At 40.9% G+C, this 17,663-nt stretch overlaps 1 protein-coding gene across 1 annotated transcript; it reads left to right on the top strand.

Annotated features, from left to right (window-relative positions):
• Nucleotides 1–633: 633 nt before the first annotated feature.
• Nucleotides 634–17,646, top strand: TRNT1 (tRNA nucleotidyl transferase 1; the record flags this gene model as incomplete). Its single annotated transcript, XM_082848945.1, has 7 exons — nucleotides 634–781; nucleotides 6,490–6,683; nucleotides 9,672–9,810; nucleotides 13,679–13,805; nucleotides 15,058–15,251; nucleotides 15,887–16,140; nucleotides 16,331–17,646. The coding sequence occupies 7 exons, from the start codon at nucleotides 634–636 to the stop codon at nucleotides 16,577–16,579; spliced, it is 1,305 nt and encodes a 434-aa protein (XP_082705071.1). The 3' UTR covers nucleotides 16,580–17,646.
• Nucleotides 17,647–17,663: the final 17 nt, after the last annotated feature.

Here is a 17,663-nt window from a genome sequence, read left to right as displayed (position 1 = left end):
GGTTTCCGTTGGGGGTCACTTGAGCTCTGTTGTTGCCTCACGGAGGCCCACCTTATGTGGAAAGCGGGGTGGGATGACGGAGGACGGAAGGCGGGGTGTGGATGGGTGGGATTCAGGAGACGTGATGCGAGGGGCGGATGGTGAATGAGGAAGAAGCCGGGAGCAAGGACCGGTCATGGGGGAATACCTTATTTTACAGTGCCTAGGAAATATCCCTGGGTCATAAGTCTCAGGTGCGTGTGGGCAAGTATGTGACCGTGACTTGTTCTGGAGGAGACCAAGTATTCCTGCACGTCTTTGAGTTACATTTTCTAGAGCCACTGTTCTTGGCAGCCCTCACGCTTTAAACCACCTCCCGGAAGAGCATCCTAACAGTAAAATACATATGCGGGTGTAGTATCAGTAGTATGTGCTTCATGAGTGCAAAACCGGATAACGACAAGCGTAGTTCCAGCTGTAATTCTCCCTCCCATTGTCGCTTTTTTCAGTCTCTCATCTGAACAGGAGATGAATGTCTCTCTCTGTTGATAAGTAAAATCACGGAATATCCCTTTGTTGTCCTTCACTTGGAAGTTTCATTGTTGGGCATGCTTGCTTGTCTTGTAGATGTGTGGTTGGTGACACTATCTCCAGATGCTGAGGTGCCTGGGTCCCTGGCGCAGGCAGTTGCTGAGCTGCAGCTGGAGTAGACTGTTCCTTCTGAAGCACTCTCTGTTTACAATGAAGTTGCAGTCTCCAGAGTTCCAGTCGCTTTTCACAGAAGGCTTGAAGAGTCTGACAGGTGAGAGATTAGGATGCCTCCTCTTGCTTTGGAAGCCTGTAAAAATGGAGAGGCAGAGGGTTAACGTTTTTAAGCCAACATTCGTGGTTTTTTGTTGTTGTTAAGCTAATGAAAGCAGGGTTTACCATGCATGGGTAATCCAAAACTATAGCCAAATCATGAGAAGAGGCAAATAATGATTGCAGTTAAAAAGCATGGCTTTTGGGCTTCCCTGGTGGTGCAGTGGTTGAGAGTTCGCCTGCCGATGCAGGGGACGCAGGTTCGTGTCCCGGTCCGGGAGGATCCCACATGCCGCGGAGCGGCTGGGCCTGTGAGCCATGGCCTCTGAGCCTGCGCGTCCGGAGCCTGTGCTCCGCAGCGGGAGAGGCCACAACAGAGAGAGAGGCCTGCGTACCGGAAAAAAACACAAAACCCAGGTACTTTATATGCATCACAGAATTGGGCCTACTAACTTAAGGAGTAGGTACTTTTTCTCTTGTTTTATAGTTGAAGAAACAGAGGCTTAGGAATGTGAAATGCTTTTCCAACGTTTTTATAGCTGATAAGTGGAGAGCTGGATATTGAACTTGTACAGTCTTGGTTTGAGAACCCAGCTTGTAACCACTAAGCTATATTTCCACCCCAGGTATAAGTGCTTTGTGAAACAACTGAAGGTAGAAGGAAGTGGGAGTTATGTCCGTTTGTGCACATGCAGAACTTATCTGGAAGGAACACAGGAAACAACTTGAGCTAAGTGCCGGATTACAGCAGCTTCATCTTGCTTGCCGCAGTACTATCATTTCTTATGTTGGTTCTCAGTATTAGCTACTGCTGTTGCAGTGCACACAGCTGCATTTCAAAGCCTATGGTATCTTAGTCACGCCTTCAGAAATATATTAAGGTGTATGGATGTAGAAACATGACCTTAACTGTTGGTTTGCCACCCTGGCTGTCCATTAGATTCACCTGGGGAGCTTTTTATAACATACAGGTGCTGGTGTCCCACTCCTGCCCTACTGAACTGGAATCGGAATCTCTAGGGAGCATGGGCATTTATAAATTTTGATAAAAACTCTCGTGACCAGAAGGTGGAGGAACCATTGCTTTAAAATGACTTTCCTTGCATTAGCTTGTTGACAAAGCTACTTTCCTATTCTTGAAATAAGGTGATTTTTTTAGGTGTATGTCAGAGGTAAATGGTCCAGAACTTGTTGATTTTTATAGGTTCTTCATAGTCTTGAAGTGGAGGGCCTAAAGCAGATGCTTTGCTGTGATTTTTTTTTTTTTTTTTTTGCGGTACACGGACCTCTCACTGTTGTGACCTCTCCCGTTGCGGAGCAACAGGCTCCAGATGCGCAGGCTCAGCGGCCATGGCTCACGGGCCCAGCCGCTCCGCGGCATGTGGGATCCTCCCGGACCGGGGCACGAACCCGTGTCCTCTGCATCAGCAGGCAGACTCTCAACCACTGCGCCACCAGGGAAGCCCGTGATTTTTAATTAGAGTGAAAAATGCTAGAGACTCACTGTCCCATAGAAGTGAGTCTCATATGCTACATAAACTTTTCTGGTAACCGCATTAAAAAAATAGAGAAATGGGTGAAATGAATTTTAATAACTATTTTTAGTATATCAACTTATTTAATTCCGTATATCTAAGATACCATCATTTTAATGTCAAATATTTGTAAAAATTATGAGTGAGATAATTCCTTCTCTTGCTTGTAAATCTTTGAAATCTGGTCCTTAGCACACACAGACCATCGTAATGCAGACTCGCCGCATTTCACAGTGCTCAGGAACCACGTGTGGCCACTGTTTGTATGGCTCATGTCTAGAAGCTTCAGCTTTGAGTTGGATTGTAGCTTGTTCTTTCTTTACATGCCTTTCCCAGCGCCCACTCTTCCCGTCTTCCATTGTAAGGGCCAAATGATTGGATGTAGGGAATTAACTCTTGGGGGCCTATCTCAGATCCTTCTGAATTTTTCTTTTGGAAACAAGGCTGTGGATATTGATTACTGTAGGTCCTTGAACATTTTTTATTTTAACAGTTGCATTTGGCTTACTAACCCTGACTTCAAGAGCTGAGTTTTCTCCACCTTGAGTGGTGAAGTCCTAAGGAAGTTAGAGACGGAATAGTATGGTAAGAGAGTGGTAGTATTTGCCCAGTGGTCTGGTCCTCGAAAGACTGGCAAATGGGAGCGTGGGCATCTTCTAAGATTGCATTTTTCTAGGTTATAGTGGAACTGGTAAGAATGGAATCTTCTAGTGCAGTGCCCAGTGGTTAGAAAATCAAGTAATTAGTTTTACTTGATCTTTGCTACATTCTAAAGACTTGAGTATCCTGGTAAAATATAATGTTCTGTATGAAAACAATGCACAAAAACACACAAAGGAAAAAAAAGATGGCTGTGATGCTGTGCAGTTTCATACTGTACCAGTTCTTAAATCATGATAGCTGTTTTGCCAAATGTAAAATTAGTTCCCAGCGTGCAAGAATTTGGGAGATTAGGACAGTGTATTATGCTCATACAGTGTTTTATAATGTCAGTTTATGTCATGTAATTTATGTTTCCTTTTGCTAAGGACAGCCATATAATACCAGTGGCATATAAAATTATTTCTTCATTGTATACATGAGACTGAAGTTCCAAACCTAGTGCTTTTTGCTAAGTTACACGGTTAGTGGACAAGCTGGGGTTGCTGGGAGATAGTGCTCCATGGTTAGCTATCCACTGCTGCTTAGGTATGTGATGTCACCAAGTCGTATTAACATTTGGGACAGTTGGAATAGCTGATCACTCTTGAAGTTTGGGAGTTCCTAGAAACGCTAAGGAACAGATAGCTTGTTTTCTGGTAGTAACAGTCGTGCTGTGTAGTGGTCTTTTTACTAACACTTCCTGCCTGCTCTCCATCCGTACGACCTCCAATACTCAAAACTCAAAATTGTAAAGTGAAGCAGTTAATGAAAATTTGACTAAAAATTAAAATAAAATTTCGAAGATAGAAGACAATTACAAGTTTTCTGACAAATTAATGTCTTGGTCTTTTGGTTGCTCTTCAGACTGATTAATAATAGCTTGCTATCAGTTGTGGCAGCTGACACAAATTAAGACCATTTGGAATGATGAGATCCTGCATTTCATGAGTCTTAAGCTTGAATTTACAATTAAATTTAGTTGTATGAGGTGTTATGTTCACTTGAGTATGTATGTAGTTTACGAAGTTTGTTGGAATGTGGAATGTGTCCTTGTTTCTGTAAGATTGAAGATGTCAGTAACTGAGGGGAAAAAGGAGCCTCTTTAAGCTGGATAAGGCTTACTGTTTTGGGTCAATATAAAATCATGCCTTTCTTGCATGACTGCTCTTTCACACAGGCACGTACATATGCCTTTATGTGCCATTCTCATTTATATCAAAATGTTAGGATTGTGAGAACTTTTGGACATAGTTATCCATTTCCATAGGGCTAATCAAAATGATGAATAGATTACTTCGAGTTCTGGAACATTTTTTTTCTGTAATGTAGTTAATACACTTGGTGACTTTGAACTTACAATTTTATTTTAGTAGACGGAGCTTGAGAATCATCAAAACAGTGGTTATCTTTGTGTTCAGCCTTGACCTTCATCCTCTTAAAGTAGGTTCAAATGAAAGTAAAACTTGCCCATTTTTTGCATTCCAACAGTTTCTTATGTACTCTCTTAAGCTGAAGGAAGAAAAGCTTTTTAAAAACTTTTCAGTGAAGCGATCCCTCTTTTTTTTCTTTTCGTTCTTTTTCTTAAGCTTGTGTATCACAGTTCAGTTCCATCGTGAGCCAGTTTGGTATAAAGTTGAGTGAGATAGGTTTGCTACTCTGAGAAGTGGGGAGACAAAGACATAAACAGGTAATTTTAATGTAATTAAAGGTAGGCTGCTCTCCTAGCTTAGGTGGAATTCACTTTACTCCACCACGAGGAGAGACTTCCTAAACTGAATCGCAGGAGTTGAAGAAGGGTGAGCTGGGTCAGTGTGTGTTCCCCACTGTGTGACCAGTTAGTGGGTCATAAAGTCAACTTAGTGGTCATGGCCAGCATTAAAAAATAGAGGAAAAGAGATAAAGAATAGAATAGATTAGATTGCATGGTATGTATAGTAAGGGTAAGTACTATTTCATGAAACTCTTGTTTACCTTACCTCTCTAAGTCTCAGGAAAACTTTGGACTAACAGATGATTTTTTATATTTTAATTTAAGGGGCCATGGATCTCATTTTAAGGACTCATTGGGACTTGAATGGAAATGTGGAATTAAAGGAGTTTGCACACTTCCTCTGGGAGGGGACTCACGGAAGTGGTAACCCTGTGGGAGAGCCTTTAGTTAAGGCAAGAAGGTAGAGGGAGGGAACCATTGTTGTTTTTTAGCAGATCATTTTAGGGAGTCTGCAGAGGTCTGCAGCTGGAAGGCCTGGGAAGAACAGGCAGAGGAGGAGGATAACAAAGAGCACAGAGACTGGCGTGGGGACGGAGGATGACGTTTTGAGCTGTGATTAGTGTTGCTAGAGCTCTGATGCCTTTAGCCGAACGCTCAGGTCAGCGCCCTCCTGCCAAAGGCCAGCAGGAGCACCCCTCGCCGAGACGGGGAGCCCTGACCATGGGGCACCTTGGGGCCTCTCAGTAACAGGGGTGTAGAAAGGACGTCTTGTAGGATTTGAGCTTGAATCACGTGTTTTTGGGGCAAGTTGAAGAAGCGGGGCTTTGCTGTGCATCAGGTGGTGTCAGGAAGCAGGGGTTAACCTGTGATTGTCTTAATGATTCTTACCTGGAAGATGGGAAGCCTACATACACAGTGTGAGGCTAACGCTGACTGGGAACTAAGAGTATCACACGTATGAACTGTTACAGGGTACTGTCTGGACAGTGTTTGTGTCTCATCTGTTCAGACATGATGACAGGTTGTCTTGATCCTGGTCACAGGGTGGCCTTGTCTGCTGTGGATGTTCTCTGCCACGGTTATGTCCACAGGAGGCCACCTGGGCCTCATTGTGCGTGTCCAGCTCATAGCTACACCAAGGCGTGGGTGGTGGTCTCAGGCCGGGTCCTGGACGTTATGCTCACTGGGTCCCTGTGGTGTCCCTTAGTCACATGGGTGGTTGTGGTGGACTTGGCCTTGTCCTCTGCCTGCTTTGGGTGTCCTGGACTCAGGTCCTCATGGTGGCCCCAGTGTCATATGGCTTCTCCATAGAAGAGCTCTGAGCTGGTTTCAGACATCAGATGTCGATTATTTCTTGAAGGGTTCTTAGCTATAACGTTTATCGTGTGTGGTGTGATCGACTAATGTTTGATGGCTTCCTGCATGAATATGTTGCCTCAGCACAATACACAGAAATATGTGCAGGAACACGTCACAGTTCTAAAGTATGCACATAAATCCGGAGGGAGAGAGAGAGCGGACTTATTCACCTTACTTTTTAGTAGTAATTCAAATTTACATTGATGACCTTGAAGCACTGTGGAATTCTAAATTATCTTCCGAATTAACCTAAAAGAAATTCTGCACGTTCCCTGCTTCTCATGTTTGTTAGAGGCATTCCGCTGTAGGCAGGTCACTTCATTGCTGTGGGCCTTTATCTCCCAATTTTTATGTAAAAAGGCCGAGTTCAGTAATCTCTGGTGTCCCAAGTAGGTGGGAAAACTTGTACTTCTGCGCTTAAAAGAAACACACTGAAACAGAAAACGTTCTTTTTCACCTCAGAATTATTTGTCAAAGAAAATCATGAATTAAGAATAGCAGGAGGAGCAGTGAGGGATTTATTAAGCGGGGTAAAGCCGCAGGATGTGGATTTTGCTACCACTGCTACCCCTGCTCAAATGAAGGAGCTGTTTCAGTCGGTCGGCATTCGTATGATCAACAACAAAGGAGAAAAGCACGGGACGATCACTGCCAGGGTGAGTGAAAAGTTTGACAGGAACTGCATTGCCTTTTTTGGTAAGTTAAAGAATTGTTATAGATCATTTCTAGTTTTTAAAAAGCGAATAACAAAAAGCCTAGTTTAACAAAAAAAAGTCAGTCTCCTCTACCCTCTATTAAATCCTGCATCCTCCTTTGCTGAAGGCCCTTTTATTTTTATAGTAGTTACTTTTTCCCTCCACATTTCTAAAAAAGACCTTTCTACGCTTCAGTGTTTCATTTTCGTTGTACGCGGGCATCTCACCGTTGTGGCCTCTCTCGTTGCAGAGCATAGGCTCCGGACGCGCAGGCTCAGCGGCCATGGCTCACGGGCCCAGCCGCTCCGTGGCATGTGGGATCTTCCCAGACCGGGTCACAAACCCGTGTCCCCCGCATCGGCAGGTGGACTCTCAACCACTGCGCCACCAGGGAAGCCCCATTTTCGTTTTTAATTTCCAGTCTTGAGATGTTGCTTGTTGACTTCCTGCAGGGAAGGTGATTGAGCCTTCTTATCACACCCTTCTCAACAGCAAGCACATACGATGCTCCTTCCCTCATTTTCTCAGTACATATATGCCATAATTTTTGGTTAAATCAGTTCATAACTGTTGTTTATGGCTAGATCGTGCAGTGTGTTTCAACTACATTCCTCGTGTTCCGTGCTTTGGGTTTTCCCTGCATTTAACGGCGTAGTTCTGTGACACAGCTCTCGTGTGCTGCTCATTCATTCATCCTGTGCTGTGCAGTTCCTCCCGGTGGCTTTCACCACGTCAAGTTTCAGTTCCTTTTTCTGGAGCCAGCTCACCGGCTGCAGTCTGTCTTCTCCCATCTGTGCGTCCTAGGCCGGCTCCCCACTCACGTCCTGGGATTTCCCCACACCAGATCTTGTGAGCTTCCTTGGCCTCTTACTTACCAGACCTCCTGGTTCCTGATCCCGTGGTAGTCTTTCCTGGATTATGCCCTCATTTTGGTAACCTGAGAGAGCTTTCCATGTGTGAAATGTTTTTATTTTACCTTCACACTGATCTGATAGTTTGGTTGGCTGTGGAATTCAAGGCTGGGAATTATTTTCAGGCAGAAATGTAAAAAAGGCTTTGTTTTTCTACCTTCCAGTGCTGCCACTGAGAAGTCTGAGCTCATTCGGATCTCTCCTTTGTTTGAGACCTGATTATTATTCTTCTTTTCCCCTCTTGGAAGCCTTTCTGATCTCTTTATCTCTGGTGTTTTTAATTTCAAGATGACGTGCCTTGGCTTGGATTTATTTTTTCATTCATTGTGTGGGGCACTTAGGGCCCCCTTGTGTTCCCCTCATGATGTCATCCCCTTTGTTAAATGTCTCTCCCTTTGGAAAATCCCGTGATGTTGGACATTGGACCATGGGGGCTCATGTCCTACTTTTATCTTTTGTCTCTTATTTTATATTCTCATTTGTTTTATTTTACTTTGAGATTGCCTTAACTTGATCATCCAGTTTTCCTATTGTATTGGCAACTTTTGCTGTCTTCTAAATTTTCAAGAGGTCTTTCTTACAGTATTTTTGAAAGCTTCCTGTTCTTGTTCAGATGCAGTATCTTCTCTTACTTCCCTTAGGGCATCAATTTTAGGTACTTAGACAATGTCTTTATTTCCTCTGAGCTTGTTCTGTCTTGCTGTTGGCTTTCCTTCGGTGTGGGTATTTTTCGGTCTCTCTTTATGTTTGGGTGATCTACTGTGTGCATAATGACCTGAGCACTTTACTGTAGTTCTGTGTGGGAAGCGTCAGCCAGTTAGTTATGGGACCACCACTGTCAATATTAGGAGGACTTTTCATTAGGAGACGTCAGAGGAATCCTCCAGTGTTACCCAGGTTAGAATAAGCCTGCTTGTTAGCATTTTGAAAACCAAGCGGGGAAAGGGATAGGGGTTATGTTGGTTTTTCTTCATGTTATTTTCATTGTGGTGCATCACTCCCATGGTCACGTGTCTGGTGCCCCAAGTTCTGATTATTTTGGAGTCAGCCTTTCTGGTTAATCTCTGTTTCTCTGCTTGGGTGAGGGAGTCACTCTGGAGGTCTAATTTTTTCTTGCATGGATTTTTAGCAGTCTTCATATTTCATACCCTTTTCTTTGGGATAACTTGTGCCTCAAATTCCTGATTCTGGAATTCTGTAGTGAGAACTAGTTTGTTTGTAGAGAAGAATATGCATGAGGTTGAGAGGAATTCTAGAACAGACTTTTACTGATCATTAATGACTTTCAGTTCCTAATGAAGAGATTCCGAACTGCTTGGCATGTAGCGACCTTTGCTGTCTTCCCCTACATGCTGATATGCTGTTTGTGCAGTGTGCTTTCTCTTACACGTATCCCTCTTCCTCTCCATTGTGCCTTTGGTCATCTTTTTCTCTTCATCTGAATGTTCTTCTTCCCACATCTGCATGTACATATCCTACTTATTTTTCAAAGCTAAGACCACATGTCCCTCTAACATGAGGCTACCCACCTTTTCCCAGCTGGAGGTAATCTCTCTTCCCGAGATATATGTGGCACTGTATTTTAACCTCATTGATGATTACCAGTAAAGGAGCTGCAGGGCGTGGTACCTGTATTTCTTCCTCTGTCAGTCCTTCAGTCAGTGGTATATATTCTGTAAATTGATATTCAGCTCTTTGCAAACTGGAGCTGTTAAAAAATATTTCAAAGAGTAGTCTGGTTTGAAATTGAAGAACCAGAATATACTGTTTTTGAGGGCTCTTCCCTTCTGCCACATGATTTGTCAGACATGCCATTTTTATATGTCAGACTCATCTTTTTTAATTAAGATGGGTTTATTATTTCTTAAAAATATTCTTTGGATCTATCTTTGAATACTATGGTGTCTTCCTGTCTCAAGGTATATGTGCACTAGTTGACTGTAAAAAGAAAGAAGATACCTGTCAGGACTAACATGTTATTTTCAATTCATCCAGTGATACTAAAAACAAATTTAAAAAAACATATATTTACTTCCAGCTTCATGAAGAAAATTTTGAAATAACTACACTACGGATTGACGTTGCCACTGATGGAAGACATGCTGAGGTCGAATTCACAACTGACTGGCAGAAAGATGCTGAACGCAGAGATCTCACTATAAATTCTATGTTTTTAGGTAATATATGTAGATAATGTTTTAATTCAGTCCAAATGCCTTCTTTTTGAGTGAAACCTGCATCCTGGAAACGTTCCCCAGCGTGAGGGGTTGCATTAGTTTCTTCTAAGAGACAGCCTATTGGTTAAAGACGGCCCTGGAGCCGAGATCCCTGGGTTCCTCGGACTCCATCATTCTCTCGCTGTAAAATGAGGAAGGTGATAGTAGCTTCCTTTGCAGGGTTGTTGTGAGGATTAAAGGAGTTGGTCATGGTGAATCCCTGGCACAGTGCCTGGCACCTTATTAATCGCATCTAAAAATGTTAGGTTTCGGGTCAGAAACGTGCACACAGACACACACACGCTGTGCCCCTTTTCCTCTGTCTTTCCTGTGCGCACATTCCACCCCTTCCTCTCTGCTGGTGCCGGTGGTGCACTTGGTCAGTGACTTCACCTCTTCCGTTGCCTGTTGCTCCGTGTGCCGAGCACCACTTCAGTCTTCTGTAGCACTGCGTTTCAGGAACTGTGTGTACTCCGTCAGAGTTGGCGTGTGAGAGGGAACCTATGTATCATCTCAGCTTAACTTGTTCATGAAAGGAGTGAGAATCATAATGGGAGTAGGTGTGAATTAGGTTAGTGTTTTGGTGCACAATTGAAGCATTATTTTTTGTCCTTTAAATTTTAGACAAGCTCTTTAGGTTTAAATCTCTGGATTAGAAAAGAGAGATGGAGCATCCACTCTTCGTAACCTGCTTTGGGGCACGGTAACTGTGAAAGGATGAAGCAGTGGGTTCCACTTCGTGGGATGGGGAAGGGGGCTGTAGGCCCAGATGGGATCTCTTGCTAATTACATTAATGCCAAATAACATTTCTAGAGCACCTACTCGGTTCGAGGCACATCAGTGCTCACTTGATATACTTTAGCTCATTTAATTCTCAGAAGAGTTCCATAAAGTGGGTATTAAACTCATTCGACAGATGAGGAAACAGAGATGTTAAGTACTTGAGCTCAAGTCATGGAGAGCCTTGATTGGTTTCCGAAGCCTGGGTGATTTATGACCAAAGGCAGCCCAGCTGGAGGCATGCTTTCTCTCCATTAGGGGGTGGAACTCCAGGTGTTAATTTTCTTCTTACATCAGTTTTATTTAAACTGCTCCAACTAGTGCAGTGTATGAAAAATCTTACAACTAGCTTCTCATATGCAGACAGAACTAAAAGAAACTAATAGTCTTTTTCAAGATACTATTTTATAAAAATAAAAACTGTTCTTATTGGTACTACTGTTTTCTAACATTTGCTGAACCCTCATAATGTGCCAGCCACTGTTCTAAGCCCATCACATAAATGTAATCTTCCCACCAACCCTATGAGTAGTTCCTGGTATTTAACTCAGGATAATTTGCTCAAAGTCCTGCAGCTGGTAAATTGGAGAATTAGGATTCCAACGTAAGCAGCCTGGCTCCAGAGGTCACATCCTTAACCACCACATTATGCTCAGCAACACAGCTTTTTATTCATCATTTTTTTAAAGGGTATTCAGAGCAAAACAAAGTACACACTGATGTATACTCAGTAATCCTTACCTTTAGCCCATTTTCCCATCCAGACTTTTCAAGCCTTATCAGATAAAGCATTCCTGGTTCTGGGGGGTGAGGGTTACTTTGCTTTTCAAACCCTTATTTTCCGTTTTGTCACACTATGTTTTTTTCCTCCAAATTTGATCTTCCCTTCACTGAAAAAGATCTTATTATTTCCACATTCCCCAGGAAGTTGAGTCTCTTCATTAAGAGAAGTAACATGAAGAGACAGATATATACCACATTTATGTTCTACTTTGTAATCGTTATCTTTGTCTCTTTACATAGTTTTTTGTTTATTTGTTTTCATTTCCTGCTATATCTTTCTGAATCTGGAGCCTTATAAATTGGCTCTAAGTGTCAAAATGCCACATCAACCAAAAGAGCTTGGCAAGTATTAAGCCTGAGTTTACCAGTGTCTTTGCATTTGGGATAATCAAAGAGCGCTCAGGTTCAAGAGAATTAAAATGACAAGTGCTTATTTTTTGTAGTAGTGGCAGTGCTTCCTTTCTGTGATGCCACGAGGTGAAGTCTCTCTTAGGCTCACAGAGCTCCCCGTTTGGGTGGTTGAATGGTACCTGTGTCTTTGCTCGAAGTGTTTCTCTTTTTCCTCCTTAGTTCTCAGGGTGACCATCTGTCTCAGTTTGCCTGGGACTGAACTAATTCCTGAGACCTGTGATTTTCGGTTTTAAAATCAGCAAGGTCTTGGGATAACTGGGATGAATTGATCACTTTATTCATACCTGAGGTTTTATGCACTTTATATTAAAATTGTTAGGTTTTTTTCATTTTGTTCAACATGTGAGAGAGCATATCATGGTAGAAATTGGTTTACAACATTTTGAACGGATATTAGGTTCACATGGTTCAAAATTCGCAAAGTTTAAAAGGCTGCATGGTGAAGTGTCACCATCAGATTTACTGTCCCCTTGCTGACAGTGTAATAAGACTTGGATCCTTGCCAAGCTGATACAAAGCTGAAAAATGGTGTCTCATAAACTTGCATTTCTTATGACTAAGGTTGAAAATCTTCATTTTTAAAGAGGCTTTTTGTATTTCCTTGCATATATTTTTAGCTCATTTTTCCATTTATGTGGTCTTTTTCTATTTAAGAGCTTTCTGTAGATTATCAAAATTAGCCATTTGTCTCTATGATACAGACTGAAATGTGTTTTTCCCAGTATGTCATCTGTCTAATGCTTTGCATTGTGATGTTTTTTTTGCTATGCAGCCATATCTGATGTTTTATGTAGTTGGATTTATTAATTTCTTTGAAGGCTCTGGTGTTGTGTTTTGTTGTTTCTTGGGAATTATATTTTACCAGTAGGGACGATGAAAGGTCATCCCTATTTCAGTATTATAAAATTGTTTCCTATGGTTTATTATTTATTACTTTTAGTACTTAGTTTCTCCAGAGAGTTTTTACTACTGTGTATTGTTTCTGGATTATTTTGGCAGTTCTTGTTTATTTTCCATTATTCACTTGAAAATCAGCTTGTTTGATGTTGTCTCAGCCCACTTCATACTGGCATAGGTCTTGTTTAGTTTATTGAGTGTATTTAATTGCTGGTGTAAATGCAGCCTTTTATTCCATTATATCTTCCATTTGATACTGGATATAGATGAATGCTATTCATATCTGTATTTCAACCTTGTAAGTCTTCACTTTGCTTAGTTTTTACTGTTTGTGATAGTTTTTAGCTAATTTCCTTAAGTTTTCCAATTTTTTTCTCAGTTCCTTTTAATTTTTTGAATTGAGGTAGTAATTGAAATACAATGTTAGTTTAAGTATACAATATGATTTGCTACTTGTATATATTAAGAAATGATCACCACAAAAAGTCTAGTTAACACCTGACACCATACATAGTTACAGAATTTTCTTCCCCTTGTGATGAGAACGTTTAAGGTCTTCTATCTTATATGGAATACAGTATTGTTACCTATAGTCACCATGCTGTGCATTACCTCCTCAGAACTTATTTACTTTATAGCTAGGAGTTTGCACCTCTTGACTGTCTTCACCCACTGCACCGGCCCCTGGCCTCAGCCTCTGGCAACCGCCAGTCTGTTCTCTGTCTGGGAGCTTGTTTTTTTTAAGATTCTATATAAAAATGAGGTCATACGGTATTTGTCTTTCTCTGTCTGGTTTATTTCACTTAGCATAATGCCCTCGAGATCCATCCATGTTGTCACAAATGGCAAGATTTCATTCTTTTTTATGGCTGAGTAATATTCCATTGTATATGTGCCATTGTTTTCCAGTTCTTATTTGTTAATAGTGATTTTTCTTCCCTCTTTTCTAATGAATAGGTTTCGATGGTACTTTATTTGACTATTTTAATGGTTATGAAGATTTAAAAAATAAGAAAGTTAGATTTGTTGGACAAGCTAAACAGAGGATACAAGAAGATTATCTTCGAATTTTAAGATATTTCAGGTAAGGATTTTTATAAATTACATTAATGATACAGTTTTGAATATTATTACCAGAGCACAATTCTGATCATGTGAAATGCACAGCAGGTTACTGTACACAGTGGTGACATCCCAAACGCCTGTCTCAAGAGACAGGATACTGTGACTCATGATACTTAGATACTTCATCTTTTCATTGTGCAAAGCAGTTATTTGCTCCTTTCTGTGATGATCTTTTAAATAATTCAGCTTTAAAAAGGTCTTTTTTCTTTTTGATTATTTTCTGCACCAATCATTCATTAATGACACAGATATGAGGGCTTATCACAAGCCAACCCTTGTGCTAGGTGCTTTGAACAGAGTAGTGAGTCAGAGTATGCTTTCATGTGGCTTACTGTTTTAGGTGGTCATGGGAAATCTGTCCGAAGAATTGGGAAGGTATGAAATGCATTTGGGTGGTCTTGTGGGTAGCAATGCTTTTTCAACTCTGAACTCTAACATTTAAGTAAACTACTGTAACTGGCTAATTTATGACTACTGATATTAATTTTTCACTGGTTGGGATCACTCAGAATATTCTTTGACAGAGTCTACATATTTTGTCAATAAATGCTATCCCTTTAGACTTCAGTGTTTGCAAACCGTCTCTCTTTACAAATAATAGGACAGAGACAGGCACAGCCATAGCCATTTAATCATTTAATTTAGATCACTAATGAACAAATTTTGAAGATATGAGTGGTAAAAACAGGTATCCTTTAATGCTTCCAGTTCTGAGAGTCCATGAAATACACTCCCTTGTCTGCAGCGAGATTTGTTTTATTTGAAGCTCTTAATTAAAAGTATTGATGTGTACAGACAGGCAACCTTTGAGGGATTAAGACTCCTCCAGCGTGGCATTTCAAGTCTTGTTTTAGTGCCTGGGGAAGACTGCTCTGGTTTATGCATCCAGTGTCAGTACCAATTCAGAGACCTCTTTTGATGGCCATTCTAACGTTTCAGTCAGTGATGTGAAAGTGCAGTGAGGAGGGGGTCTGGTTCTTGCTGACTTTAAGAAGGTTACTTATACTTTATTGGACCTCAGGTCTTCTCATGTGAGAAGAGAGAGAAGGTGAACTGACCAAGATGGTTGTTAAGGTTCCTCCTAGACCTAATACTTCTCTGTTGTTTCTGATTAAATAGATGTCTGCAATAGTACTGGTAAAATGACAAGCAGATTTTTCTGGTGAAACACTGGCATAGAGGTAGTACACTCTGAGACTTTTGCTTTGTAGGTTTTATGGGAAAATTGTAGATACACCTGGTGACCACGATCCTGAGACTTTGGAAGCAATTGCAGAAAATGCAAAAGGCCTGGCTGGAATATCAGGAGAGAGGATTTGGGTGGAACTAAAAAAAATTCTTACTAGTAACCACGTAAATCATTTGATTCACCTCATCTATGATCTCGATGTGGCTCCTTACATAGGTGAGTCCAACTGAAAAAGTTTGCCTTTTTGGCCATGAAACACATCTGGTTTAAAAATTTCGTAAGGAAAAAAATGTTTAACAATTCTAAAAGGAAAAATGGAGTATTTTAAAAGATGGTAAACTTTGAGGTCAGGAGTAGGACAGTTTTTTCACAGGTAGGGGACAGCTCAGAGACAGCACATTGTGGTGGAACAAAGTGGCCTCTGGAATCAGTCCATCCTGGGTTTCAGTGAGGCTTTGCCACTTATCAGCTTTGTGACTTGCCTTATCTCCTTAATTTCTGAATCTAACAGAGGGGTATGAAAGTGATGGCATCTGTCTAATGGAAGGGCTGAGAGCTTCCAGGAGCTTTAATACATGTACAGCACGGAGAAGACCTGCCTTATACATGGAAATAGTTCAGTAGGTTTAAAATTAATATTCAGAAGCAACAGCGGGATTTTGCGATGTGGGAGAGGGTAGCAACAGTGTACCAGTGGTTCATCTGTAAGATGGAGCAGCACATTGGACCCATAGTGAGCCCTGGGGCCAGGGCACTTCTGCAAACGGAAACAGTGTTTGCTTAAGATATGAATTTATTTTATTAAATTTATCCTTTCTAAAAATGGGTTAAAAATGCTTTTGTCCCTACAGGCTTACCTGCCAGTGCAAGTTTAGAAGAATTTAACAAAGTCAGTAAAAATGTTGAAGGTTTTTCCCCAAAGCCAATGACTCTCTTGACCTCACTGTTCAAAGTACAGGATGATGTCACAAAATTGGATCTGAGGTTGAAGATTTCAAAAGAAGAGAAGAATCTTGGTTTATTTATAGTTAAAAACAGGAAAGATTTAATTAAAGCAACAGATAGTTCAGAACCTTTGAGACCCTATCAAGACTTCATTATAGATGTAAGTATGTTCTGGGCTTGGTCAGAATATAAATCTTTGCTAATTGTGGAACACATTTATTAGTACTAAGACCCACAAAGTATTATGTGAATTTCTTTTATTTTAAATGAAAAATTTCACATTGAGCATTTATTTAAATTTTAGGATAAGATCATTAGCAAGTGTGGTAATGTTTGACTTTGGCCCTTAGTCTAGAGACTCCGATGCAACTGCTCGTGTGTGTGAACTCCTCAAGTACCAAGGAGAGCATGGTCTTCTGAAGGAAATGCAGCAGTGGTCCATTCCTCCATTTCCTGTAAGTGGCCATGACATCAGAAAAGTGGGCATTTCTTCCGGAAAAGAAATTGGGGTTCTCTTACAGCAGTTGAGAGAACAGTGGAAGAAAAGTGGTTACCAAATGGAAAAAGATGAACTGCTAAGTTACATAAAGAAGACCTAAATTTGATGAGAGCTGGCTACTAAAAAAGCAGAAACATTCTGGTAAGACTAGTTTTTTCCCATCCCCCCTTAGTGAGATTGAAGAGACTGGAATAAAAGCCAGCTTAGAGGATCTCTTCAGAAGAGTAAAGGTCTTATTTTGTGAAATATAATTGTATTTCAGGCATTAAAGGAAAGTCTACCTCCTCTTAATCTGATTTATATCACTGAACCTTGTAATTCTTTTGGAATAGTTCCTACTGAGGGAAAAAAAGTTGGCTTTGCTTAATCTGTCTAGGTTTTTTTTAAAAAGCGGGTTTTTTGGTTTGTTTTTGCCTAGGGCAGTACTAAGATTAATCCTAACACGTGGTAACTAACTGTCTTGAAAAAGGTGTTTCTTAGTATTTGCAATGGAAATACCTGGTTCAATTTTCTACAACAATTGTGTATGATAAGTGTCGGTTTTTATCTGAATTCCAGAATAAACTTGTGCTTGAAAATAGCTGACAAATTTGCGCATATAAAATGTGAAGATCAGATGTGTCCCAGGTGACCATCATTCCTACACTCAGGACTTGTTCTAGGGAGCTGTACTTTAGTATGTAGTTGATACGTTTCTCTGCCATGATGAACAATTTCCGTAACTTCCTGCTAAGCCGGGAAAGATTAGCTTGAGGGTTAGTCTTGAGGAATTGGAAGATAATGTGGGTATCTATATATGTGTGTATGTGTGTGTGTGTGTATGACAGGTGCCATATACATAGTGACAGTACTCCTGTCGCTTTAAAGTAAAATAAAGGTTATGGCCTTTTGCTCTTTAAAGATTTGAGGCTAGATGCTTGCAGTGGGTGAAGAGGTGTATGGCACAAAGTATTGTTCATTCTGACATTTTATGATTTTCCTTTCTGTGTAGCCAGTCAGCATCTTTGTGCGCTACTGGTAAATAGCAATTTTGGACCTTGATAAAACAATTTTGAAAAGCATATTTCTGTTAAAGCCCTGCTAAGAGGAAGTGTGACAGTGTACAAACAGGGGCTTTGTTGCAAGAAAGGGAGCCTCAGAAACGACTGCACACAGGTCAGTAATTAAACGTCTTATATAACCCA

Source organism: Leucopleurus acutus (assembly GCF_964270905.1).
Source record: "Leucopleurus acutus genome assembly, chromosome: 10".
NCBI lineage: Eukaryota > Metazoa > Chordata > Mammalia > Artiodactyla > Delphinidae > Leucopleurus > Leucopleurus acutus.
This window is presented reverse-complemented; position numbering and strand designations above follow the sequence as displayed.